This window comes from Andrographis paniculata, unplaced genomic scaffold (genome assembly GCF_009805555.1).
Source record: "Andrographis paniculata isolate CXL003 unplaced genomic scaffold, ASM980555v1 Contig21END, whole genome shotgun sequence".
NCBI lineage: Eukaryota > Viridiplantae > Streptophyta > Magnoliopsida > Lamiales > Acanthaceae > Andrographis > Andrographis paniculata.
In genome coordinates, this window is record NW_026137502.1 from 2,753,561 (window position 1) to 2,779,055 (window position 25,495).

The following is a 25,495-nucleotide window of genomic DNA, read 5'->3' on the forward strand; positions in this document are numbered from 1 at the left end:
AGTAATTTAATTAAATGTAATTAAAATTTTAATTTAAATGATTATTTACTAATTATCAGTATTATATTAGGAAGATGTACTAATTTGGTTGGACGACTTAAAAAGAAAAAAAATGACCAGAAAGAATAATATTTTGATTATTTTTTTATAAAAAAAAAAGACAGATAGAAAAACTTAAGGGTGTGTTTGTACGTGGGTTTGAGATTTTGAATTTAAATTTTTTAATATTAAAAAATTTAATTTAACTAATTGTTTAATCTCATATAAATATATATTGACATGATATTTAAATGCTCCTATAAAATAAAATTATAATATAATATAAAAAATTAATTATTTGATATAATTCAAAAATCAGTCATAAAATTCAGAGAAGGACATAACCATGGTTAGTACTCCAAATAGCGGTTACTTTCTGAGTTAATAATTCCCGCTCTACTGTCTCTTTATAAAAATAATTTTTATTACTATCACGTCAAAAGTTTGAACTGGACGTGTTTTCCATCGACTCATTTAAAGCCTCTCCACTGAAGTGAACCCCATTGAACGTTCCGAAAATCCTCTGCGCAAAATGGAGAAGAGAAACAGTGGGAAGAAGATGAGCGAAGAAGAGTTGTTGAAGACGCTTGAAGACTTCACAGTCAAAGAGAGTTGGGATAGGTTCTATACGTTAAGAGGCGTCGATGATCCCTATGAGTGGTACGCCGAATGGCCCGAACTCCAAGCACCGCTCACACAGCATCTGTCGTCGCAGTCGGAAGAAGGCTCTTCGCCGGCGGCGAGCATCTTGGTGCCTGGCTGCGGGAACTCGCGTCTGTCGGAGCATCTGTACGACGCAGGGTTTCGTAACATAACGAATGTGGATTTCTCGAAAGTGGTTATTATGGATATGTTGAGGCGGAATGTGAGAGAGCGGCCGCAGATGAAGTGGCGCGTTATGGACATGAGCAGTATGCCGGTACTTTCTTGCATTTGTTGAGTTGTGATTATGGCTAACAATCTAACACTGTAATTAAGGAATTGTTTGATAAGGAAATATTGATAGGAAGCAGAATCTGGCGATCACGAGCTTTTAATTTAATTTATGGCGAGTTTTAGATGGTTTGAGTTTTAGAGTATCATATCTAGTCGCTGTTATTGTGAGCTCTCTTTGTTGCTGCAAATGGTAGCTGCTTATCTGTGAATGCATAGTTAGGCATATCCAATTTTGCATACCAAACTATTAAGTTTCAGTTTGAGAAATTACTGATGTGTTTTGAGTATATTGATTTGGTGTTGGCATAGCGTGTGAGGACTGGTAATTGTAGAATTATCTTATGCAAATATCTTGAATTATTATTATTATTTGAAAAATGGAGAATGAAATGTGGAACAGTATTATGTATTTGTTCTTTAGTTTCTCTTGGGATGTTGGTGACCTTTTAATTTGTTGAATGCTGTATAATGGTATTTCAACTGTTTGGGAAACCTATATATCCTTTGGAATATTTAATTCCAGACACTAACTAATATTTAGGTTCTGTATAATTTTCGAATACAAATGCTACCTGTCTCCCTAACACTTTTTTCACTATGATTCAGCTTGAAAGTGGGAGCTTTGATGCTGTGATCGATAAGGGAGGATTAGATGCTTCCATGGAGCCTAAGCATGGTCCCATTTTAGGATATAAATATCTGTCTGAGGTTTATGATAATATTCATTTGAGAGTGATACTGTTTTTAATAATTGTATTTGAACTGGGCTGCAAAGCATGACTCAAGAGCATTCTTTTGTGTATTAACAGGTGAAAAGGGTTTTAAAGACAGGAGGGAAATATATTTGCCTCACATTGGGAGAACCTCATATATTAGGTATTTTCCTATGAGCCTTTTTGCTTGGTGAAAAAATTTGGCCATTTGTAATCAATTGTAGCTTGCTTTGTCGTGAATTGTCATTTTTGTTTCTTGATTGCTTTTATTCACTCAGTAAATCTAAATGTACATGTGCCACAAATCATAAGAGTCCTCCAGTCTTTCTTTCCATAATAAATTCATTTATACGAAGGTTAGCTGTGGTGTAACACAAGATTTTTTGCATAAATGTAATCATTTTTCCAGATATACTTTTTCCTAAGTTTCGGTTTGGGTGGAAAATGAGTATTTACAGCATTGCTCAGAGATTGTCATCTAAAACCCCAAAGCTGCTGACCTTTATGGTAGTGTCTGAGAAAGATGTTTCCAATGCAATTTCAGAGATATCATCATGTTTGGATGAATGTACTATTGAATCTGGTGGTTATCAGGTAAGTCTTTCACCTGTTCCATACCCTTCCAATTCCATTTCATGGAATAGAAGTACTTGCTGAGTTATTCTGAAGGAAGCATTTATACCCTTTGATCTAACACATGAGAATTGGTTTTGTGCAGTAGCTTAAAAAATATATATATGTATGCATGTTTGCAGAAGTCTTAATGCTTTTTATTGTTTAGGTGTCTGGACTCTATGAAGCACTTGAGAGAGAAAAAGTGGTTCGAGCAGAGTACATTAATTGCTCTGATCTAACATACTCACTCGAAGACCTCTGTCTAGGAGCAAAAGGGGACCTAACAGTGAAGGAACCTGGTCGCAGGATAAAGCTGGTATTAGGTGAGCCTGGATTGTCTCGTTACTACTACAAAGGTCTACTGTTCGATGCTCTAGAAGATTTTGGACCTTTCAAGCATCAATTTGGTGTATACATTGTTCCAAAAGTAAGTTTTTTTTTTTTTTTTTTTTAATATATATTCTTTTATCCTTCAAGCTTTCCTACATAATGAAATTTCTCTCATTGAGTAAAACTTAAAAAAGTTTGATATTCTAAGTTTTTTACTAGTATGATAACATAATTTGAAATTTTATTGTTGTTCAGCATAACTTAATGTCTATGTTGAGATATATAGCTTAAATTTTTCTAGAAGCAACACATTTTGAACCTACTTAGATCTGTACTCATTTTCCTTGATCTATTAATTGCTAAAGAACCAAGAAGGGTTGTGTTTCAAAACTTTCCAGGCGAGCATAGGATATAAAATCGTATTAATTTTTCCCTTTGTCGTTTTATTTGGCTACTTCCTTATTTGCCTACTTACCAAACAATTGCATTTGGTAGCTTTAACCTCATGCTTCTATCATAGTTGTTAATAGTGCACTAAAAGCGTTGTTACGGAGCGGTACACTGTTGCTACCGTTGCTCTGGGATGTTGCATTCACACAATAGAGGTCGTAGTGCCATTTAGCATTTGTGTGGTGCGGAGCGCTAGAAGCTCTACGTTTGTTTTTACATGTAAGACTATGTATTTATATTATATTTTAGTAATAATCAATCTATTAAACCGTTTAGTTTATTATAACAAAAAAATGTAGGTTTTTAGTTTAAATCATATAAAACAATATAATATTTATACAATAGCCTTTTATCTACACTAGGAAGCGAATACCAATGAAAAAAAATGTTATAACTACTTCTAGCAATGTTGTGTAGGGTGAGTAACATACAATGGAAATGAATGAAGGTGATAAAGATAAAGAGAGGATCTATACAAGATAGTATCTTATTAACTTGGATTACCTATCTATTGGTATCGATATAATTACTTTTGCTATAACTATACTATGATTGAATAAATTTTAGATATTTTATTGGTTTGATTGATAATTAGAAATTCATTTATAGACTTTTCTTCTATATTTTTATTATAATTTTGCAGATAACTTCAATATTTAATTTTGTGTTAGACCCAAGATATCTACATATTTCTGATTTAGATGTAAGTTTGATTGTGGGGTTTGGGTTTTGAATATTAAAATTTTGAATTAAAATAATTTTTAATGTGATATAAATATATACTGATGTGAATCTTTATTGTAATATAAGAAACAAAAAATAGGTGTTTTTATTTGATATTTTATTGTGAATTTTTTTTATGAATAGTAGACACCTAGGTAAAAAACTTACATACTAACAAAGTTGACCCTTTTGTATGTATTAATTCCACCACAATCTTTTTATATTACTTGTTTCACTAAGTTGTCAATCGACCTAGTAAATGATTTGTATTTAAGCTTTCAGTCGAGAGTGCATGAGTGGCTCTTCACAACGGATGAAGGACGGTGGTTTAATGTTGCAACCTTACAAGCTTCTCGTTTACTAATGGTACATTTTCATAATCTAATTAATCTAGAGTGCTTATTATTTTCTCTGTTATTTACATAATTTTTTTTATCACCTTATTAAGTTAGTTTATTTAACGTTAGATTTTACTGGATTCCGGAAACTCTAATACTTGCACGGAGGATATACAGGTAATATTCAACTTTATTCTGTTTCTGTTGGAGAAGATATGTGTGACTTTATGTCACAACTTGTGTTTTGTTTTCCTTTTTCAGAATGATCTCTCTCCACTAGTTAAGAATTTGCTGCCAATGGATTGTGACGATGCGCTTCCAATTACGTGAGTATCTATTTGCATTGCATTCCATTCCAATGTTACTGAACATGGCCTATGAATCTTTAAAGACAATTTGTTTTATTTTTCAAAGAATCTTCCGGTTCTGATTATTTTATTTTATGGAAATGTGCACCTTGATTTTGTGAGAGAATAGAATATATATAATATATATTGGAAATCGTGTCTGGAAGAAGATTGTTGGGAGAACAAAGCTATTGTTCTGACATTATGGTTAGAAAATTTACAATTCTGTATTCCAATACAAGAAATTACTGAAATGATGTGAAATGACCAAACAATATGCTTTAAGTACGGTATACATGTAGAATAAATAAATTATAAAAAACCATCATGTATTCATTGTCTAGTGGTTTCATGCTCAAATTTTCTTGTTATATATATAAGGCAATACTTAAAAGTGGCTTAAGTTTGGAAACAAGTTCCCTTATTTATGACATTTTGTACCACTTGCAGACATAAATCTAATTGGCTCAAATCATTTTGCAGGTTTATGTATGCAGATGATACGCTCAAGCAGAGTGACATTTTGTATCAGGTTGAATAACTTCTGTTATTTTGTTGACGGCATGTCTAATAGTATATGTTGGTTTTCTTTTCAAATTACAAAGTTTGTCTTTACCCGTCTTATAGTCTAGTAATCTACAAGAGTCCAAGTGAACAATATCTCTTATGTCAGTTAATGTAGATCGATGTGATGTTTAGTGAGCTATGCGAATTTTGTTGTAGTGATTTTTCTTTCAAATATTATTTTACATTCTCTTGAACGGCATTTATCACTTATGCACTTGGTCGCTTGATAGAGGCTAAAGAGCTCTTGAAACTGTCTTTTTTGCCTCAAAAGACATTTATTAGAAGATTTTTGTTTTTAGTGTTCAACCATGTTTTGCAATTTAAGCCTGTAGTCAAGTGCATTTTGTTGCACTTCTTTTGGGAAAAAATATATATATTACGTGGGAATAAAAATTTAATTCAATGTCATATGGGATGAAATTTGCATATCCTTGTGGAAGAATTTGAAGGCTAGCTTGGTAAAGAGCCCTAATGTCTTTGTGTTGGGGGAATCGAGTGAAATAGGTATATAATTTCTTCTATATATCTATATAAATATATGTATGTATTCTGTATAGAGAGAATAAATTGTATTTTTAGTTAGATCGTGATCCTGGTCCTTGTCGTAACTGAAACTTAACAACTGGGGAAAAGTGCTGGAATGAGAAAAATCTGGAATCTTGAGAAATCTCTTTCTCGCCACCCCCTCCCTCAAGATTATTCATTGTTTTTATTGGTGAGGGTGCTTTTGTTGCTTTTTGTTACTAATGCGATTCTTTTGGTTGAGTTGAGCTGGAACATTATAATGATATCTCAGATTATTAGAAGCCTTCTCAATATGGCTGTGGAGAGAAAGCATTTTCATATACGAAAGAATAAAAGTGATCACTATCTAAATGAATTTTTCCCTGGCATAGGCATTGATGGATGTAGTTTGACATTGTGTTCCTCGCATATTTTATCCATCACATTTGATCAGTAAATTTACCTCTCTCATAAGCTTGTTTGAGGTTGAGGAGTGACTGCTTCACTACATTGTAACTGATTCATCGGCTTTCCTACTCAAGTCACTAAATTGCTAGTATATTATGTAAAAATATGGAGTTTAAAACTACTAATTGAGTTTGTATGATTATTTTCTTTACCATCAGATGTTTCCATTTCTTTCTAATACAGTAGTACTCGATTTTTTCTTTGCTTTTTTCTTTTCTTTTTCATGTTTTTCTTGCTTCTAAATTCCAGGTTGGGTCTCTGCTCACTGGTCCGATTGTTGTAGAAGATGTGGCTTATCATACCATGGACGACGTGATGTATGATGACACAAATGATGTGATCTATTATGTGGATGGTGCTGCCTCTAAAAGTTGTTTATACCGTCGCCTTGTTTTTTCGAGAGCTGAGACTTTGGTGCAGTCTGAAGCTCTTTTATCAACTGAAGGCCTAGATATCTATGCTGGTAACTTCTTTTGTAATTCTTCTTGTTTTTTTTTGGGGGGGCAGATCATATTACTATTAGATTCTAATATTGTTGCTATAGTTTACTTGAAATTGGGAAAACAATAATTTTCAAACTAAAATTGTTTCCAAATACAGTGCACTTGTCTCTTTACTGAATCTATTTGTAGTTTACCTCTCTATAGTGTAAGATCATTAATCTTAACTTTTTCATAAGTAACCAAATAGATTTCATGAAAGGCATCAAAAGTTTGCAACATGGGAAAAGAGCTACTTAGCCTAGTAAGGAGTCATTTGTTTCAAAGACCAGTAGTTCTATGTATACCTAATATGTAAGTTCCTTTCCCTTCCCGTTTGAATGTATCTTCATCGCATCCTACCTTGTCAAAAAGCTCACCTCTTTTTTTTTTCATCGCTTCTTTCCAAATCAGGCCATTAAAGTTACTTTTTTCGTAAGTAACTAAATACATTTCATGAAAGGCATTTATGTGCATTCCTTTCTCTTCCCTCTTTAAATATATCTTCAACACATTCTATATTATCATGAGCCCACCATTTATTTATTTATATTGCTTCCTTTCAAATTGACCAATTAATAGGATGTGGCATACATCTGTTCATTATCTTGTTACTTCTGTCACTACCAATTCCACTACCACTGTTGTCCACATTATTCGTCATCAATAAGCATCCCACATGCCCTCCAAAAATAAAAGCACACGTTTTTAGTCATTTTGTTCATGAACAATCTTGAGTTTTGTTAGTGGAAGCTTGGTAGATGTTAAGATAGTCCATTGATCTTTTTACCACTCATAGTTATATATTTTTGTAATATTATACTTAATTTGAATGCTCAAGCAAAGTTAGACGAATATTACTTAACAAGGTCAGTCAGGTTTGTACTTGTAGAAAAGATAAGAAAGTTTATTTTATTTCATTCCTTGGAGAATACACACATATATAGGTATTGGAAGATAATCTAATCTAACAAACAAATCTAATTGGTAGATAATCTAATCTAACAAACAAATCAAGTCTATCTAAATTGTAAAGATACATATAAATTTAACATTCCCCTTCGAGCTGGAGCGTACAAGTAGTACAATCCAAATTTGTTGCAAATGAAATCGGATCTAAGACCTCTTAAGGCTTTTGTCAATATGTGTGCAAGTTGGTCATCTGAAGACACATATTTAGTATTTGTACGTCCATATAACATTTTTTTCTTGATGAAGTGAAATCTATTTCAATATGCTTTGTTCGTTCATAAAATATTGGTTTTGATGCAACCTATTGTGTGATCACAATTTTTTCTTCATCATCTCATAGAAATTGAGTTCTCAAAGAAATTTTATAACCCAACATGTAGCTAAGGCCATACCACGGTACTCAACCTCAGTATTAGAACACACGACCACGTCTTGCTTTTTACTCTTACAAGATATCAAAATACCCCCAACAAACACACAATAACCCGATTTATCAAGTGAAGACCTTGAACGACCAGCATTTGAAAATCCAACAATATCTTAATGACCATGATTTAGTGCAAAATGAGCATAATTGCCTTCTAATGAAAATCACTTAAAGACGGTAGGAACTGACTCACCACACTTACTGCAAATAATATATCTGGTCAGGTGATAGTGAGATAATTAAGCTTCCTAACTAGCTATCTATATTGTCCAACATCAATCAAAGGCTTCTTTGTCCAATAAGCAACTTCATATTTGGATGGGAGAATCAAGCAACTTCATATTTGGACAGGAGAATCCATAGTCTTATATTCAATCATGTCTGTTTCTTCCACCGTTCTTTGACTGGAAAATTTCAATTCCTAAGAAGTAACGTAGCGGTCCCTAATCCTTGGTCTGAAAATGTTTGTGTATGTGCTCCTTTACGTGAGTACCATCCGTATCATCCTCAGTGATAACGATATCATCAACATAAACAATCAAGTAAACACATTGTCTTTCTAGAGTATGCTGAAAGAATATGGTATGTTCAAACGAACAGTGTGTCATACCAGATTTTTGAATAACAAGATTGAAACATCCAAACTATGTTTGTAGAGACTTGTTTCAGATCATAAAGTGAGAGACAAAGGCGACACAAGACCAAACTCTTGAGCAACAAAACTAAGTGGTTGCTTCATGTACACTTCTTCTTCAAGTTTACCACGCAAAAAGATATTTTTAATGTCCAGCTGATGAAGGGGCCAACCAGGCATAGTTGCCATAGAAAGAAAAAGGCAAACAAAAGACATTTTAGCAATAGTAGAGAAGGTTTCTCCATATTGAGGGAAGCCTTTCGTGTCAAGCTGAGCTTTGAGATGATCAATGCAACCATGAGGCCAACCTTGACTTCATAAACATATCGGAAAGCCACGGATGTCTTTCCTAACGGCAAGGGGACCAACTATCAAGTATTGTTAGCATGCAAAACAGACATTTTCTCAACCATGGCCTGGCACCACCTTAAATGACCCAAAGTCTCATGCCAAGAACGGGGAACAAGGACAATCTAAAGCAAACACAACACTATACATGGAAGGAGATAAACGGTGATAACTAATAAAATAGTAAACAAGATTAGGAGCACGAGAGGACTGAGTATGTTTACAAGATGATAACTTACTTCGATTTTCAATTACTTCATTTCCTTTTTGTTTACAAGATGAAACTTACATCGATTTTCAATTCCTCTCCAAAAGATCTATGTTTGATGGATCAAATCTTCTAGCCACTCTTAGTCTTGAATAGAAAAAGGAAATGTCAGCAAGTAGACACTGTTCATTTATTAACTCTGAGGCTCCCAATTTTGATAAATAAGACCAATTCCATCCCCCAGCTTCCGTTCAAGCTCTCACTGATTGTTTCCAAATCTCCTTGAAATTAGTTGGTATTCTTAGAGGCAACCCAAGGTTCATATCCTGTTACTAAGGCTAGAAAAGAACTGTTACCTCCTTTTGGTGAAAACTAGTCAAAACATTATATGGTATATTATATCACCCAGAGAAGCTTTTATCCAATTCCCAAGACGGTTGTTTAGCAGTTAGCACAATATCGTACATTGCTAAATAACTCTCAAGGTCAGATCATCTAATTGCCATCAATTTGTAAACCCTGTTCCGAGTACCTGAAATAACTGACTTGTTTATTAGGTTCATATTCCTGCATTCAGCATGAGTAGTGGACTTCATATTGTACAGCAAAAACTGTCTGACATGGAGCTCATTGTGTTTAGGATATATAAAGACTGATTAGTTATCCTTGGTGTCATATGTTAATAATAACTTCCTATTGTTTCAACAAACTTTGCAACTACCCTATATGAAATTATTACTCTCTGATTACTTTACTGCATGAATACAACCAAAAAACTCTACCATTATTATTTTATAATACTGATATATGAATAATGTTTATCTGTTTTCACTATCATGTACATCAATTTTCCATCTTTCACGTGTGGCAGGATCATGTGGTCAGAAAAAAGTAGATCACGACTATTTGACAAGCTCATACCACAGTGGAATAATTTCTGGATTAATGTTTTTTTCCCTACTCAGAGACATACAAGGGTCTACCTCAGAGGAGGGGAAAGTAAGTACCTACAAGTTTGTATCTCATCCTGTTAGCTATGGTTTGGCACGATAACGTGCCTTTCATACTGTAATATTCTTGATTATTTCCGCCACCTCTGCTGCTGCTGGGGTGTTTCAAAGGCAAGCAGTTTCTTAATTGCTTATGCTGCCAATCAGAACTGATATTTTTGTCAAAGGTTTTGTATTGGGGCTTCACTTTTTCTGGAAGATGCCCTTTACTGAATAAAGCTGCATGCCCCTTCAGGTCAAAACAGTAGTTATCGGTCTAGGAGCTGGATTGCTTCCCATGTTTATGAGGAAGTGGCTAACTACTCTATTTATCAAGGTGTGTTGATATTTATGTGTTTTTTATTAGCTGCATTTCTGCCCTCATGCTGATTCTATTTTGACAGGCAATTGAATTGGATCCTGCGGTTTATGATATAGCTAGAGAATATTTTGGTTTTATAGAAGATGACCATTTGAAGGTAATGTTTAATTTTTTTATTTTGTTGTTTAATCCATGTTATAGTTAACTGACTAATAGAAATTCTTAGAGTTCCATTGGCTGGTCTTGTTCACAAAATATTCATTGAGATGTATATGTGTCTATTATACCAATAATTTCCAAATTGTTGAATTAGTAGAATGGAATTTTTTTTTACTCAACTGCAGTGAGGTGCTCAATTACGAGAGGAACTTATGTTCTCATTAATAGTTTAATTAAAAAATTCCTAGGGACTAAACAATAAAATAATGCCACCAATTTATGTTGAGAATTGTTAAGAGTAGACTCATTTAGGTTACTTTGTCACTATATTATCTTTGTCAATTTATTGCATATATTATTGAGAATATAGAATATATACTTAAATGGCATCAGAGCCATTTATTATTAAAGTTAAAACTACCACGCCGATGCTGTCCGTTCTGTTGTCATTGTTATAGAGAATCGTTGTCCATACCCAGAAACACCTAATTATCTTAAACACCCATTCAAATGTTGTTCTTTTACCATACTAGCATTGGAATCTTGTTCTTTTCCACCAACATCGCCACCCACGGTCTCTAATTGTTGCTGCACGTGCCTCCACGCACTACCAACCTAAGACACCATATTTTTACTTCCATTTTCAGCTCATTTCCATAGCGCCCTCCAAAATGCGACAATGCATCAACCAGCATCAGCACCGCTGCCAAAGCCACAAGTGCCACCACTTGTCCGCCGGATTTTTTGTTGAGAGAACACCGGATGAAGAGGAATATACAAACAAAAACATATAAGAATATACTTTTTGTGCGTGGTCATGCAAGCAAAATAGAATAGAGCGTAGTACTTAGGTATGGCCACACCAGCAAAATATAACAGGACGTGGTGCTTAGGTCTGGTCACATCCAAACCAAATAACTGCAAATGAAGAAAACAGAAAAAATCAATACCTCTAAAGCAATCTATGATGATCTTAATTGCACAAATGACAAGCCATAATAAATAAATAACTCTAAACCAATTTATGATGATCTTAATTGCACAAATACTATAAATCTGTAATTTAAAAATAAGTTACAATATTAGAAAGACATGCCTCGAGGGGTTTGGCAAAAAACAATAAATTAAAAGTATTAAAAGTTCCACTGATCAAATGCATATTCTAAATATAGTATGTTCCTGTGAAATAAACGAACAATTAACCAAGTTGATTAAGAATCCAATTGTCTTCAATGTGACATATCACCAAAAAGAAATGAACCATGGTGACAAAAATCCTACGGTGGTTGGGCGTGGTCATACCTAAGGAGGGTATTATCTTCTACTCCACCAAACTTCTTCACTAAATCCGATTATTTCTTTCACCAATTGTTGAGAAACAGAAAACACCAATAAATAATGAAAATAACAATATAGGACACCGAAAATTTTAACGTGGAAAAATCTTTCAAAATGAAGGATAAAAACCACGAGGCCTATCACCCGACCCAAGGTAAAAGTCTACTATATCAATAATGTATATACATTCAAGGATAACCACAACTAAAGACTATCAAACTCCACACTCAATTACAAGAATCAAAACCCTTATCACAAAAGATCTCCCAACGACAAAAAAAATCAATTCCAAACCACCAACCAACAAGATTGAACAAGAATTTGAAACAAGTAAAAGGTGAAAAATCAACGATACCGAAAGAATATCCAAATATGATGAAATCGTTGATCGAAACTACTGAGTTGAAGAAATTCTCTCTTGCTTGTCGATTCTATATTGTTTGTGGATGACAATTCTTTCTCAATTACCTCTCTTCAAAGCCAACTTCTTTAAATGAATTTAGGGCACAATAATTTTGAGATAGGGCACCAACAAATTTGGGTTTCCATGACTTGTTAGGCCTTTTACACGTAGGAAGAACCCAAACCCAACAATTATCCCCCTCCAACTATGTGCAAGAGGCAAACAACCCTGCAAGCGACCTGCAAAACTCAAACTTATCTATATGAAGACTCTTAGTGCACATATATGCACCATTCTCATCCGTGTGGATCTTATCAACTTCAAGCAACTTAGAACCCAAAACCTCTCGAATCCAATGATACCTTGTATCAATATGTTTCGATCTCCCATCAAATGAAATGATTCTTGGTAAGATGGATCCCACTTTGATTTTCGCAATACAAAACATATTTCTGTTGAGCAAAACCAATCTGACTCACAAAAGTCTTCAACCACAATACCTCTTTGCAAGCCTTGGTAGCAACAATAAACTCCATCTCGTTGGAATAAATGCAACACATTTTTTAAATCGGGATTTCCATGAAATTGCTCCCCATGCATAAGTTAACAAGTATCCAGAAGTAAACTTCATATTATCAATCTCCGGTCATATCAGAATATGTATAACCAACAAAGATATCTCAAAATCCACTTCGCCGCACTTCAATGTTTTTTGCCCAAATTCAATATGAATTGGCTAAATACATCAAGTGCATAAGGTATGTTCGTTCGAGTACACACCATAGCATATATCAAACTACCAATGGTTGAGGCATAAGGAATTCGCCGCATATCTTCATTTTCTTTCTCATTAGAAAGACATTGTTCCATACTCAATTTAAATGAAACAACAAGTAGGGTAAAGGTAGTTTTGTCCTTGTCCATGTTGAAATGTTGTAACACCTTTCGATGTAACTTTTTGAGACAACCCTAAACTTTTTTTTCTTCCTTATTCCGACAAATATTCATCCCAAGAATACTTACAGTTGGTCCCAATTCTTCATCGCAAAGTGTTTACTCAACTCCTTCAAATTGTACATTTTCAAATCCGAAGAAGCTACAATAAACATATCAGCTACATAAAGAAGTAGATGATAATATCATTACGCTATAACAGCGGTACAAAAACACAAGTGTGAGAATCAGTTTCTTGCACCCTTATTGAATCATGACAGATTCAAAATTCTTATACTACTTTCTTGGAGCTTGTTTAAGCTCATAAAAGCTCTTTTTCAATCGGTGCATATGGTTATTTTTCCCTTTCACCACAAAACCTCTATGGCCTATTTGGTTTAAATAAGAAAGGGAGAGATTTTAATGGAAATGAAGGGAGGCGAAGGGAAACGAGGGAATATCAAATTTATAATAATGTGTTTGGTTCATATGAAATCGAAAATGAGTAAAAAATGAAAATTAGTATTTTGTATTTTGTTATACAGGTGAAGTGAAAGAAAAATAGTATTAGTTTTACAATTATGCATCTATAATATATAAATGAAGAAAACAAAATTATATGATAAAATTTGAATAACTTATTAATAAAACATATATTCGGATACAGTAGGTAATGTGATAGAGTTTTTGTTATAATACAAAATATTTATTGAAACTAAAATATAGATAAACATAACTTTATTTAAAAACAGTAACAAAAAAAAACAAAAAATATACTGATTAAGTTAATTATTAATTCTAATAATTTAAGATTTAATTAGTTTTAATGTATTTTTTTAAAGTATTTTATAGTAAATTATAATTATGTTTTATATAAGAAAATTTAAAAAATATTATAATTAAAATGATTTTAAATATTTAATTAAAATATTTCAAAATATATAATTTAGATATATAATTAAATATGTGTACAATATATATTAATATTCTGATTTCAATATTGGCTGGAATAAAAAATAAAATAAACTTATTATTATTATTATTATTATTATTATTATTATCATCATGGATTAAGTAGTAATTTAGACTTTAAAACTGCTTATGATTTTTTCTAGAAGTACCCTCTAAGTTGCTTTTCAAAAAGTACTTAAAAATACTTTTGAGAAGCATATCCAAACGGAGTCTTACCAACATGCTCTAAAGCATAATAGGTTTCAAATTGTTATATTGATTGAGAGTTCGTAGTGTGTGCAGTATGTAAAATATTGGTTACACCAGTCCTAGGCAATTTGGTTATAGAGGAAGCATGTTCAATGTGGATCTTGTCGTTGCTTTTGTGGTTGGATTGATCATGCACACAGTCTTGTGCCAAAATCCATTGGAAATCTACATGAATATAGGAATACAGATCAGCTAACTTATGTACACAAAAATAATTATAGTCCTAATCGTTGTTTATCAAAAGAATTCTATTTTATTTCTTTGTTGTTTTGCATTCTTTTCGGACTTTTAACTGCAGAATTGACCCAATTCTTCTGTTTGTTATCATTTTGCTCAGGTGCGTGTTATGGATGGAATTAAGTATGTCCATGATAAAGGAACTGCAGCAGCAGGTAAAGTATAAAGACTTTATAGGCAGCCGAAATTATGAGTTCACAAGTAGTTTGAAATGCTAACTTGTTTGTGCAGATGGAAAGGGTTCTTGCATCAACGTACTCATAATTGATGTTAACACAACGGATATAAGGTAATGTAGCCAGTAGCTTTATATAAATATATATATATATGTATTTGTCATATTTATTGATTTACAATTTTTTTGCTTGTTTCATTGTATTGCAGCTCTGGTTTAACCTCTCCTGCAACAGACTTTGTTGAGGAATCTTTTCTTATATCAGTAAAAAAATCACTAGCTGAGCGAGGCTTATTCATCATTAATCTGATCTCAAGGGCCTCTTCTCTAAAGACTGCAATATATTTGAGATTGAAAACAGTGAGTACAGTTTTGACATGACAAAGATATGGTTTTAAAATTAGACATTCTGTTTGACTCGCAATAACTGCTTTTTTCCGGTGTTTAATCCATGCCTTGCATATAATCATTTAAAACTTTATCTCAAAATTATTGGGCTCTTTTAAGTTCATTTATGGTTGGCACTTTGAGACTAAAATAAAAAATGAAGCTCCAATGATAGTCGGGAAGTTTTTTTGTTAGAGTATTGACTAAGTTTCTTTCTGTTTTTTATTCTTGTCATCACTGAATATCATTAAATTTTCTATACCCTTCGAATTTTATTTTGTTTTTAAATAAATCTTTCCATCTAAATTAATCGAATTAACTTTTTTTCTTTCATATAATGTTTTGGTGCATGCTTCGCGCAGGTTTTTGGCAACCTCTTTTCCCTTGAGATTGAAGAAGGCGTGAATGAAATACTCTTTGCCATGAAGACTGACTCTTCCATCAATGGTGACAATCTTTCTGAAGCTCGCAAAGCTCTCGAAACATCACTAGAACAGCAAGAGAAGGAATGGGCAAAGAAAGTTCTGGAGTCCACAAAGCTCATTAAGTCAGTCTGAAAGCAAAGGTTTGTATCCGTAAGAACAATACATTCTACATTCCGAATGCAAATCCTAGAATGGTATAAAACTAGTTAATCTGCAACATTGATATAAAAATAAAGCATGTCTGGAAATAGTGTTGTTACTGAAATAATCCACCAAGGAACCCCAACCAGCATTATACAGTTGAATGTAGTTTACGAGGTTGATTTGATTCATTGTACACCGATGAATGAATTCAACTCGATTCGTTAAAAACTATGTGAATTTTGAGAAATAAATAGATCCAATTAATGACCGGAGAATCAGTTTGACATGCAAAATTTCTTTAGGGAAGATAACGTGCGTATTGATTATTATTGTGTTGGATTTATGGTGATTATTGTCGGGGATTATCACACAGGTATGATAGTTAAGTTGAGAAATGTTTAGTAATGAAGCAAAAGTATATATATATATATATATGTATATTTAATTCAAAATATATATCTCCTGAAAATACTTATGGATATTAGCATTGCAACAGTGCCACAAATATTTTTTTCTATACATACTTTTCTAAAAAATGTCATAATAAATGTAAAATTAATAACTATTGCAATTATAAATAAAAATATGTATATACAATATTTCCAAAAACAAAATAAAAACATCAATCGATCATAAAAGTCATACATGAGTTTCGATCTTTGTCTTTGTTTTCATCTTCAACTAAATAGGGGTGAGATCAATTGTGACCTCTAATAACACTATCTTAATCGACCAACAAAATTAAAACACTAAAAGAACATTCAAAATCGAACCAACATCTTATCCGTTTCTTTCTTACGTTTATTTCACTTAAATATTGTGATTTGAATTTTCTAATGATCACATAATCTTTAACGCGAGTGTAACCGAACACGGAACAAGGCTTCCTTTCAAAGAGAATAATCAAAATTGATAAATTAAATAAATAAGGATAAAATTAGAAATAAGATAATGATAGAAGTTAACCACAATAACTTTTTAAAATGGGAAAGCATTGCAAAATAATATAAGGGATTGAATCTAAACATGAAAATTTAAAGAGAAATTTATTTCAAATTGTACTTTAATAAAATTAAATTAATTAATTTTTATTTATCATACTAATTTTTATTAATTTTTTTAGTAAATTTATAATGATACTTTTTATCTCTCTACATAAACATCATGATTAACAGTTAAACGTGACTGGGCTTAACCCATATAAGAAATAGAGCTTGGGCTGGGCTGAATATAATGGTCCGATTCGTGCAGGCACGCGCTGGGGAGCGAGTGGTGCTCAGACTCAGCGGTGAATAGGCGTATCGATAAAGAGCCAGCGGCAACAGTCACTGAGGGGATCTTCGCAGAGGAAAGTGAAGCATCTTTATGGCCGCAGCCCTCAGTTACTGTATCTGTGAAGCCGATTTACCATCGATCTCCTCTCCGATTCTCCTTTTTGTGCCCGTCGCTTCGATTCAGCCCTCTCCGCCGCACAGGTATGGGTATTATAATATTATATTCAGCAGTTTGCACAACATAGTTTAATTTTCAAGGATTTGTTTCCTCGATTGATTGCTGCCATTCTAGGTAATTACTTGATCTGAAGCTTTTTCTTTGGTGTTTTGACGGTTGTGTTTGCTGTATTTTGTTAATGCTTTAATTGTGAGGTGATTTTAGAATTTAATCTGATCGTTTTGCTGATCTTGTCGGACATAATTAGGTATAGGACCTTTTTTTCCATTAGGTTATGGTTGCCCTTTATTTCTTCTTTCGTTTTTAGGGTGGATTGTTTGCAATTATAGTTCCACAGAAAGTTAGTTTGCTTTTTTTCTTAACTTGAAAACAACATATGTAGTTTGATGGATCCGAGCATTAAGATGAGATGGGATTAGTATTTTTCCAATTAACATTCTCGATAATAAACTAAGGCGTGATAATCGTAGTTACTGAGGTTCAGCTGGTGATCATGACATGGGATTATTTTACTTACTGGTAATACTAAATCATGCATACCAAACATGTCTTCTATTTATTTTAATAATCATTGTTATCCACAGCCTAAATGTAAAACTATACATGGCCAGTTTCACAGTGGCTGTAGCTAGGACTCAACTTCTGTATTAAACTGCTGTGCTAGAAAATTAGGCTCTGAAATTTTTTGAATGGTAAAGAATGAATTCATGGGCTCTCGTGATCCTCCCGGTGCTCAGATTGTGAATCTGGAAATGGGAATGTAATTTCGTATATTGTTTCATCTTCTCCCGTAGACCTTTCTCCATCCCTATTTTGTGAAACCTCTACTACAGTCTATGTTGCTCCCAACAGAAACCCACCATTCTGCTCCCAAAACACATGCTCCTCAGAATCCACAATGCCATCACCCTCAGCATCTACCTCGTCATCATTTCTTGAATATCTTGGGTTGTAGTCAATAAAGGGGGCACAATACTGGAGAAGAAAAAGGCATCCAACACTCAACATTGAGAATTTCTCCTAGATAACTCTGAGCCCAAAATTAATGTTGAATTGAAAAGATGTGACCATGATTCATACACAAATATAATGCTTCTATTTTTGGGCTGAGGAAGAGTTGTCTCCATAGGAGAGAGTGAAGCAAAGGTTTGGAAGAAGATTAAGTGCCCAAAATCAAATCCAAAATCCCATTTTCTTACCCTGTAAAAACAAGATATTTAATATTTTAATAATAATAATAATAAGATGTACTCTCAGGTGCGGAGGGAGTCAATTTCATGGGTGTTTGAAAAGCCAAAATCTAGCTTTCTTTATCAACACTCTTCCAGTTCATATATTTTCTTATATGACTTTTTAAATGCCTGTGTATTCAATAAATGCACCACCTTTTTTTCTCTAATATTACTAAGTAAAATATGGCCCTTCGCCAGAAGCATGGTTAATGGTTGAAAATGATACAGGGTCAATCTTTTGGCAGGGAAGGATAACCTAAGGATTAAGATGATCATTTCATTGTTGGATGTGAATGAAGTTCAATCACATGAAGATGTGAGGATTTAGGGTTTTGAGGTTAAGGGTTTAGGGTCTAGTTTGCCTATAGATGAATTAAGCAGAATGGCATCCTTGATCGGAGTGAAAGAGTTTCATTAAACTTTTGACAGCTTAAAATTTAATGCTTCAAGTTTCTATTACTTCTGACAAACCGAATGATTTTATTCTTATTTACATTTCTGTTGTATATGGCTATATGCTAATTGATGCAATATGTGCTTGTTTCTCTCACATTATCTGAATTTCTTGTGTCAAAATTTTGTTTAAAAGTCTGTTATTCAAAGGTAATTGTGCAGCAGGTGTATATTGTTTTGGAATGGTACTTTGCAAATTTGATACTGAGATTTTTTTTCTCCTCCCAGTCAATTGAGAAATTTGAAATCATGGGTGATACCATGGATTTGACTGGGGATGGAGGTGTGTTGAAGACGATAGTACGGCGGGCCAAACCCGATGCACTTGTTCCATCCGAGAGTCTTCCCCTTGTTGATGGTATGGTCATAAATAAAATATGTGAAGTAAATACTTATGTTTTTGCATCATCACCACCATTGGAGTCATCACTATTTGCATCATTTTTTTGTTTTTTGATAGTTCACTATGAGGGCATTCTTGCCGAAACGGGTGAAGTTTTTGACACGACACATGAAGATAATACCATTTTCTCCTTTGAAGTGGGCAAGGGATCTGTCATAAAGGCTTGGGACGTTGCATTGAAAACCATGAAGGTGAATGCCTGAGCATTTAAGCTTTTTTTTTTAAAAAAATAAAATCTATTTCTATATATATATGTTTGTGTGTGTGTGTGTGTGAGTGTTTTGTGTGAATCTTTACTGGTATAATAGGCTTATGTTTTCATTTCTCTAATTTGTGTTGAAGGTTGGTGAGGTAGCTAAGATCACTTGTAAGCCTGATTATGCTTATGGAAGTGCTGGTTCTCCACCAGATATCCCCCCAGAGTAATACTTCTTTAATCTAACGTCACTGCTATAATATAGGATGTGAATATTTCACAAGTATCTATTGTTCCGGGTGGCAAAAATCTATTCTTTATTTACTTGTGTTGCATTTACTGGTGAGAATATTTCAAGTTTTAGCCGTTCCTGTTTTCGAAAGTTCTAAAACAATCAATCTTGCAAATATAATCTGTGATAGGTAGTGGAAAAATCTTACTCATATAAAATGCAACGAAGAAATACATTGAATTGCATGCCCTTGTTGATCTGCATTCTTAGGAATGTTCATTTTGAGCTTAATGTGTTGTGAGAACTGATCAATTAATTATAAATGCTATTTACTCTTTCATGGAAGTTGATATTCATGTGTATATATATATATATATATATATCCAATTGTATACTCGTTCTACAAGCTTTGCATTGGATTGTACAGAATGTGAACTATTGTCTGCTTTTTATTGGCTCAAGGAACTCACAAATTTTCAACCATGTCATAGAAACACTTTAAATTTTGTGAACATGGTTGCAAAGTTTTCGAAATTTTCTACATTCCCTCCCTCGGATAATCATATAGGGTGGCTATATTTTTTGTGGAACCAATTTTGTATGCCTGCAATCTGCAATCATGTATTCTTATTTGCTGCAGTTCAACCCTTATTTTCGAGGTTGAGTTGGTCGCTTGCCGGCCTCGCAAGGGATCCAGTCTAAGTAGTGTCTCGGATGAAAAGGCTAGGCTGGAGTAAGTATTACAAGTTATACTAACCTCAAATCAAATTTGGATTATGTTTCAATTTACAAATCACCAGAATTTCTCATTAAACAACGTTACCTGTTTCACCTAGGGAGCTTAAGAAGCAAAGGGAACTTGCAGCTGCAGTTAAAGAAGAAGAAAAGAAGAAACGGGACGAGGCGAAAGCGGCTGCAGCCGCAAGAATTCAAGCTAAACTCGAAGCCAAGAAAGGCAAGGGAAAAGGTAAAGCCAAGTAGAACCAATCTGAACATGCTAATAAAAGATTGTTTCGCGTATGATTGTTGTTTTGATCATCGGAGTTTTATCACTTTGGGTGTTTGTAATATAAAGATAAACTGCTTTCTTGAAACAAAATGTTGGATATAACTCAGAAATTAGTTCAATGTAATAAGAATTACTACTATATACTGTATGATAGGGTAAGTTTGAGCCTCTAAATGTGGTTTGTGTATATATATATATATATATATATGTATCTATGATTCATATGCAGGTAGGAAGGAGGTTATCTGATTTTTAGTAAAGCTATATATACTACTTCAAGCATCGATTTCGCCTTGCGTAAGGCCCGACCAACGATCCCCCGCTGCTGCCCGGAATTTGCAAACTGGGCATGTGCCTTGCTGCTGCAGCCATGGATCTATGCAATTCATGTGAAACTGCAAATTATGGCACCAAATTAGGATTTAGGTCCGCACGAATGAATTGCAGAACATACAGAGTTGTAGTTGAAGATGATGAGCTATAACAGAAACCTGATGCAAACAGGGCAAGGTGCGGACGAGTTCTCCGCCATTAACTTGCTCTAAACAAACACTACAAGTTAGGTCATCTTCATCGGATGCTGCCGCCTTTGCGTTGGCATTAGCGTTAGCCGATTCTTGTTTTTTCTGCGCAAAAAGGGAATATGTTAAAAACATCTTCAAAGACAAACTGTGAAAATGTCTGACAAGAATAACATGCGTGCATTATACTTGAATGGTGAGTAAATTCGGCAGTAAAGAACCTATATTCTCATGTTTCGATTAGGGTCGCTTTATAATAATGATTAGATGTAATGTTTTGAATGGAAAATGAACGCCGGATGGATGCCCTTTTACAGGGAAATTTGGAGATCAAATAAAGTTGAAAAAACAAAAACCTGTAAACAAATTATAAGAGCAATACCTCCATAGAGGTTGAAGAAGATGCTGGCTGCACTGGTGAGCTGCCACTGTCAAGAGGATCGGCATAAAACATTCATTAAAAGTAAGAAAAAATGAATTTAGATCTTCGGGGTTATTAAAATATAACACAAGAAATCTAGCGTCGATAGGCATTCACGAAACATATGCGCTAACCTCTGTGGCCCAGACACTTTGTGCTTATGAACGGGAAGAGCATTGATCTCCTCCTCAGTCATTGAGGCCATTGGAACATTGTCGGCATCCAGCGCGCGCAGAGTTTCATAATCTGCAACGCATCGTCACCAAAAGTTCAAAAACACTCGGATAAAAGAAAATTCTTCACCTTTGGAACTTGGAAAACTACTTAATTCAAACATTTAGCATATTCGTGAGACTGAAATTATGGTTATTTGTGTCGATGATTTACTTCACAGTCGCATACCCAAGTCGTCAAATTCCCTGTCAAGAAGTGCAAGCTGAAGCCTGAGACCCTGCAACCTTCCTCTGGTTGCAAGTGCTATGGATGGCGGCATGTGCAGTCGCAATTCGGTATGGCCAAGAACACTGCCGCTCACTGCAACAGCATGTGCTTGTGCCTGGAGTTGCCGACAGGTTGCATACATCCTCAAAGTTGTCGCCATTAAAAACACCCCAAGGACCAGCCAGAGCTTTGCAATACGGTAAGATAGAAAGTTCGAAATTAGATGTTTGAAAATACAATTTAAACTAGTAATGAAACGGGTGCTGCAAGAAAGGATGACCAACCAGAAAATTAGGAGACATTTGGTGAGAGTTCAAAATCATAAACAGCAAAAGCACTGTCACAACAAAATTACCAATAAATCACACAGTTAATAAGAAAGAGGACGTGGATAACAATTAAAATAATACAAACCTGTGACAAGAAAGGCGAGGGAATTCGAATTGACTGGTCGGGCAGCATGAACTCGCTGATCAGGAGCAATACAATAATATACAATGTTTAAGTATCAGTATAAAAGTAATTTGAATTTAAAAATACACGTAAAAACTTACCACCGTGCGCCGTTCTGGAATAATTCCCTGAAACCCAGTTTCTACATCACCTCTTGTGCCCCGAAAAACAAAACTCATGGTTTCAAAATAGCACGAACTGAACAAAATCGTCTTCAGTAAAAATGCAAACAGAGCGGAACTTATCCTGCCAGATGAATTATTGAATTTACCCATTCATTAATCAGCAATTAAAAAGATTGAAGTAAAATAATAAATGTCAAACTGCAATCTTCTTCGGGCTACAAGAATCTGATATGAACTTTCTGCTTATAATCAACACGGAACTAAATCCACATCCAAATTGCAATCAAACAAAAGTTAAAATGCAGGGATATTATTCAAATTGAGTATTTGTTCCCCATTTCTATTGAGTACCACTAACCAAAATTTATCAACCTAGGAAAATGATATCTTTCTTCATAACAATGGGCAAACTATACATCATTGATAAAGGCGAGAATACACATCAATGCAAACATCAAAGTCGATCATAGAAACTATCATGTAGAGAAGCAAACTACCTAAAAACTACTTCATTTTCGCATTCTTAAATATATTATACAGCCAATCTTCAAATATCCTATTATTAAACCAATGCTGTAGTCATACAGTGAATTGTTTCCGAATGAAGATTATATAAGTTTGTATTTGATATTGTAATAGGCAACAAATGTATTAAATTTATCCCAAATTAGCCTCATGCAAAAACCACTTAACCTGTAAATTTTGGTTATTAGCCTACAGAATTCACACCTTCTTAAATGTCACTCTGTCAATAAAATTAACCCTAATTTTCCGTTCTGCAGAAGCCCGTAAAATTAGACCTACAGCACAAACCTCAAATCATAAAATTGGCAAAAATAACCACCAATCCGATACATACATTTTTTACGAAAACAAATAAAAAGAACGAAGGAAGATCATGATCCAGAGGAGGTCGAAAACGACACCGTTCACTTACCGACGTCGCAGGATGGATCCGGATGCAAACAATCAACAAAAAGAATCGATATCCTTCGCCTCCAAAGGACAGGTCCGAATAAAGCAATTAACTAAAAGACCTGATTATGGCGAAGGAATCGCTGGCGGATCTGCCCTGCGGTGAACGAGTTCAGATCGAAGACGATACTGAGTTGGCTCTGCCGCGCTAGGGCTTTTCGATTATTGACAAAATTCGGAAAACAAAATTAGGAAAAAGCCAACCTCGACACAGTACGGAAATGGGAATTTGATGTAAATGTAGCCCCTAAATCTTTCACAGCCTTTCTATTTTTGGTTAAATTCCTTATAAATCCCAAAACACGTTTTTTTGTTTCAGTATTTCAGTCCTAATATTTTATTTACTTGCAATTATTCTAATGTTTTGTTTGGTTGTGTTTTAATCACCGCTATTCAAAGTCTCGCATGAGATTATGTTTGGGGATAAGTATTGTGAATTTGAATAACTGTATAATATAAATAGATGTGATGCAATATTTTAAATGTAAATTTAATTTTTAGTATAATATAAAAGAATAAAAAATAAGTATTGAAATTTGATATTTTTAATGAAAAAAATTTGATCCGTATCAAGTTAAAGTACCATTTTTTATTATTTGTCACACTCCAAATTATCATTTTATTATTTTATTAAAAGTAATCATATATTAATCTCAAAATCCTCTTAGGGTGTGTTTGTTTGGAGGATTTTACCCTAAATACACTATTCATCTAAATTTTATTCCCCAAAAAACATCAAATCAAACACCTATTTTTTATTTTTATGTTATACTAAAAAATAATTTTATATTCAAAACATCACATCTACACTCGTTTATATCACATCATACAACTATTCAAATTCAAATTTTTTACTACTCAAATCTCAACTCAAAATCCAAACATAAATTACAAATATATCATTACACATATAATTACGGTATACATATAGTCGATAGACGAAAATATCAAATCCTCTTACGCATTTCAACTAACCAATATAATACTATGTTTCTTAATCTACTGCAAAATCAACTCCAAAGGACATTTGGAGCGGAACGAAGGGAGTATGAATTTGCCAAAATATTACTACATCTGTTCAACTTGAAAGTAAATATATATTTTTGCATCATTATATTTAACATTAAAAATATTCTTATATTTATATAATTTACTCAAAAAATACGATTGTATTTGTATTGTAAGAGACCAAATGATGCATTTTTGTCATTTTTTCTTTATTTATATTATGTTTTGATATAATAATTAATATTCAAATATCAATAAAAAATTACTATGTACTTTGTAGTTGGACGGAGGTAATATAAAAGAACACATCATTATATATAAGTGATCATTTGAGATTTTATAGTAAATTAAAATAATAAATAAGTATTTTATTAATTAATGAAAATATATAAAAGAATTTTGATGTTATTATTTTTACTTTAAATATAAATTAATTGTATTGTAATAGTATATTTTTAATTTACGTAGAATTTAAAAAATATGTTGATATTAATGTATTATTATTTTCACTATAATATAAACATAATATTTATTAGTGGACAGACAAAATGATAAAAGTGATATTTTTATAGTATATTATTTTTTTGATATTTTTTATCGGTTGTATATATATTTTTTGTATAAATTATTTATATATAATGTATGTTAATAAAGAAGAAAAGAGGGTTTGTTCTTTTTTATTTTTTCTTACACATTTTTCAAAAAATATTAATATATTACTATACATTCATTGTTGTTCTTTC

At 33.3% G+C, this 25,495-nt stretch overlaps 3 protein-coding genes across 5 annotated transcripts; 2 read left to right on the forward strand and 1 right to left on the reverse strand.

Moving 5' to 3' along the window:
• The first annotated feature begins 528 nt into the window (after window positions 1-528).
• On the forward strand, window positions 529-17,168 carry LOC127245183 (uncharacterized). Its single transcript, XM_051265933.1, has 18 exons — window positions 529-958; window positions 1,582-1,683; window positions 1,785-1,851; window positions 2,098-2,282; window positions 2,470-2,730; window positions 4,089-4,172; window positions 4,274-4,321; window positions 4,406-4,470; window positions 4,975-5,023; window positions 6,280-6,493; window positions 9,970-10,097; window positions 10,344-10,424; window positions 10,492-10,566; window positions 14,801-14,855; window positions 14,932-14,989; window positions 15,085-15,235; window positions 15,625-15,827; window positions 17,083-17,168. The coding sequence occupies exons 1-17, from the start codon at window positions 572-574 to the stop codon at window positions 15,817-15,819; spliced, it is 2,205 nt and encodes a 734-aa protein (XP_051121890.1). The 5' UTR covers window positions 529-571; the 3' UTR covers window positions 15,820-15,827; window positions 17,083-17,168.
• Window positions 17,152-20,956, forward strand: LOC127245185 (peptidyl-prolyl cis-trans isomerase FKBP20-1). Of its 2 annotated transcripts, XM_051265936.1 has the most exons (6): window positions 17,152-17,306; window positions 19,197-19,326; window positions 19,429-19,562; window positions 19,714-19,793; window positions 20,440-20,532; window positions 20,636-20,956. In XM_051265936.1, exons 2-6 carry the CDS (start codon window positions 19,218-19,220, stop codon window positions 20,778-20,780), a joined length of 561 nt encoding a protein of 186 aa, XP_051121893.1. In that variant the 5' UTR covers window positions 17,152-17,306; window positions 19,197-19,217; the 3' UTR covers window positions 20,781-20,956. The 2 variants fall into 2 exon arrangements, with proteins under 2 accessions (XP_051121893.1, XP_051121894.1); XM_051265937.1 differs by lacking the exon at window positions 17,152-17,306 and having other exon boundaries at window positions 19,175-19,326.
• Window positions 20,957-20,986: 30 nt separating this feature from the next.
• Window positions 20,987-23,984, reverse strand: LOC127245184 (E3 ubiquitin-protein ligase SDIR1-like). Of its 2 annotated transcripts, XM_051265935.1 has the most exons (10): window positions 23,707-23,984; window positions 23,499-23,569; window positions 22,746-22,890; window positions 22,606-22,660; window positions 22,476-22,528; window positions 22,153-22,378; window positions 21,885-21,996; window positions 21,712-21,757; window positions 21,300-21,434; window positions 20,987-21,203 (listed from the first exon to the last, which is right to left on the reverse strand). In XM_051265935.1, the coding sequence occupies exons 3-10, from the start codon at window positions 22,821-22,823 to the stop codon at window positions 21,084-21,086; spliced, it is 825 nt and encodes a 274-aa protein (XP_051121892.1). In that variant the 5' UTR covers window positions 22,824-22,890; window positions 23,499-23,569; window positions 23,707-23,984; the 3' UTR covers window positions 20,987-21,083. The 2 variants fall into 2 exon arrangements, with proteins under 2 accessions (XP_051121892.1, XP_051121891.1); XM_051265934.1 differs by lacking the exon at window positions 23,499-23,569 and having other exon boundaries at window positions 23,707-23,983.
• Between the last annotated feature and the right edge of the window lie 1,511 nt (window positions 23,985-25,495).

Excerpts from the sequence above, each read along its gene's own strand:
- LOC127245183 (XM_051265933.1), top strand. The coding sequence starts at position 572 with ATGGAGAAGAGAAACAGTGGGAAGAAGATGAGCGAAGAAGAGTTGTTG. Across the intron at positions 1,684-1,784 it reads GATATAAATATCTGTCTGAG|GTGAAAAGGGTTTTAAAGAC; the intron begins GTTTATGATAAT and ends GTGTATTAACAG. Across the intron at positions 6,494-9,969 it reads AGGCCTAGATATCTATGCTG|GATCATGTGGTCAGAAAAAA; the intron begins GTAACTTCTTTT and ends CACGTGTGGCAG.
- LOC127245185 (XM_051265936.1), top strand. The coding sequence starts at position 19,218 with ATGGGTGATACCATGGATTTGACTGGGGATGGAGGTGTGTTGAAGACG. Across the intron at positions 19,563-19,713 it reads TTGCATTGAAAACCATGAAG|GTTGGTGAGGTAGCTAAGAT; the intron begins GTGAATGCCTGA and ends TTTGTGTTGAAG. Across the intron at positions 19,794-20,439 it reads CCACCAGATATCCCCCCAGA|TTCAACCCTTATTTTCGAGG; the intron begins GTAATACTTCTT and ends TATTTGCTGCAG.
- LOC127245184 (XM_051265935.1), bottom strand. The coding sequence starts at position 22,823 with ATGAGTTTTGTTTTTCGGGGCACAAGAGGTGATGTAGAAACTGGGTTT. Across the intron at positions 22,661-22,745 it reads TTCCAGAACGGCGCACGGTG|CGAGTTCATGCTGCCCGACC; the intron begins GTAAGTTTTTAC and ends GCTCCTGATCAG. Across the intron at positions 21,204-21,299 it reads CCTTGCCCTGTTTGCATCAG|TTTCACATGAATTGCATAGA; the intron begins GTTTCTGTTATA and ends CATAATTTGCAG.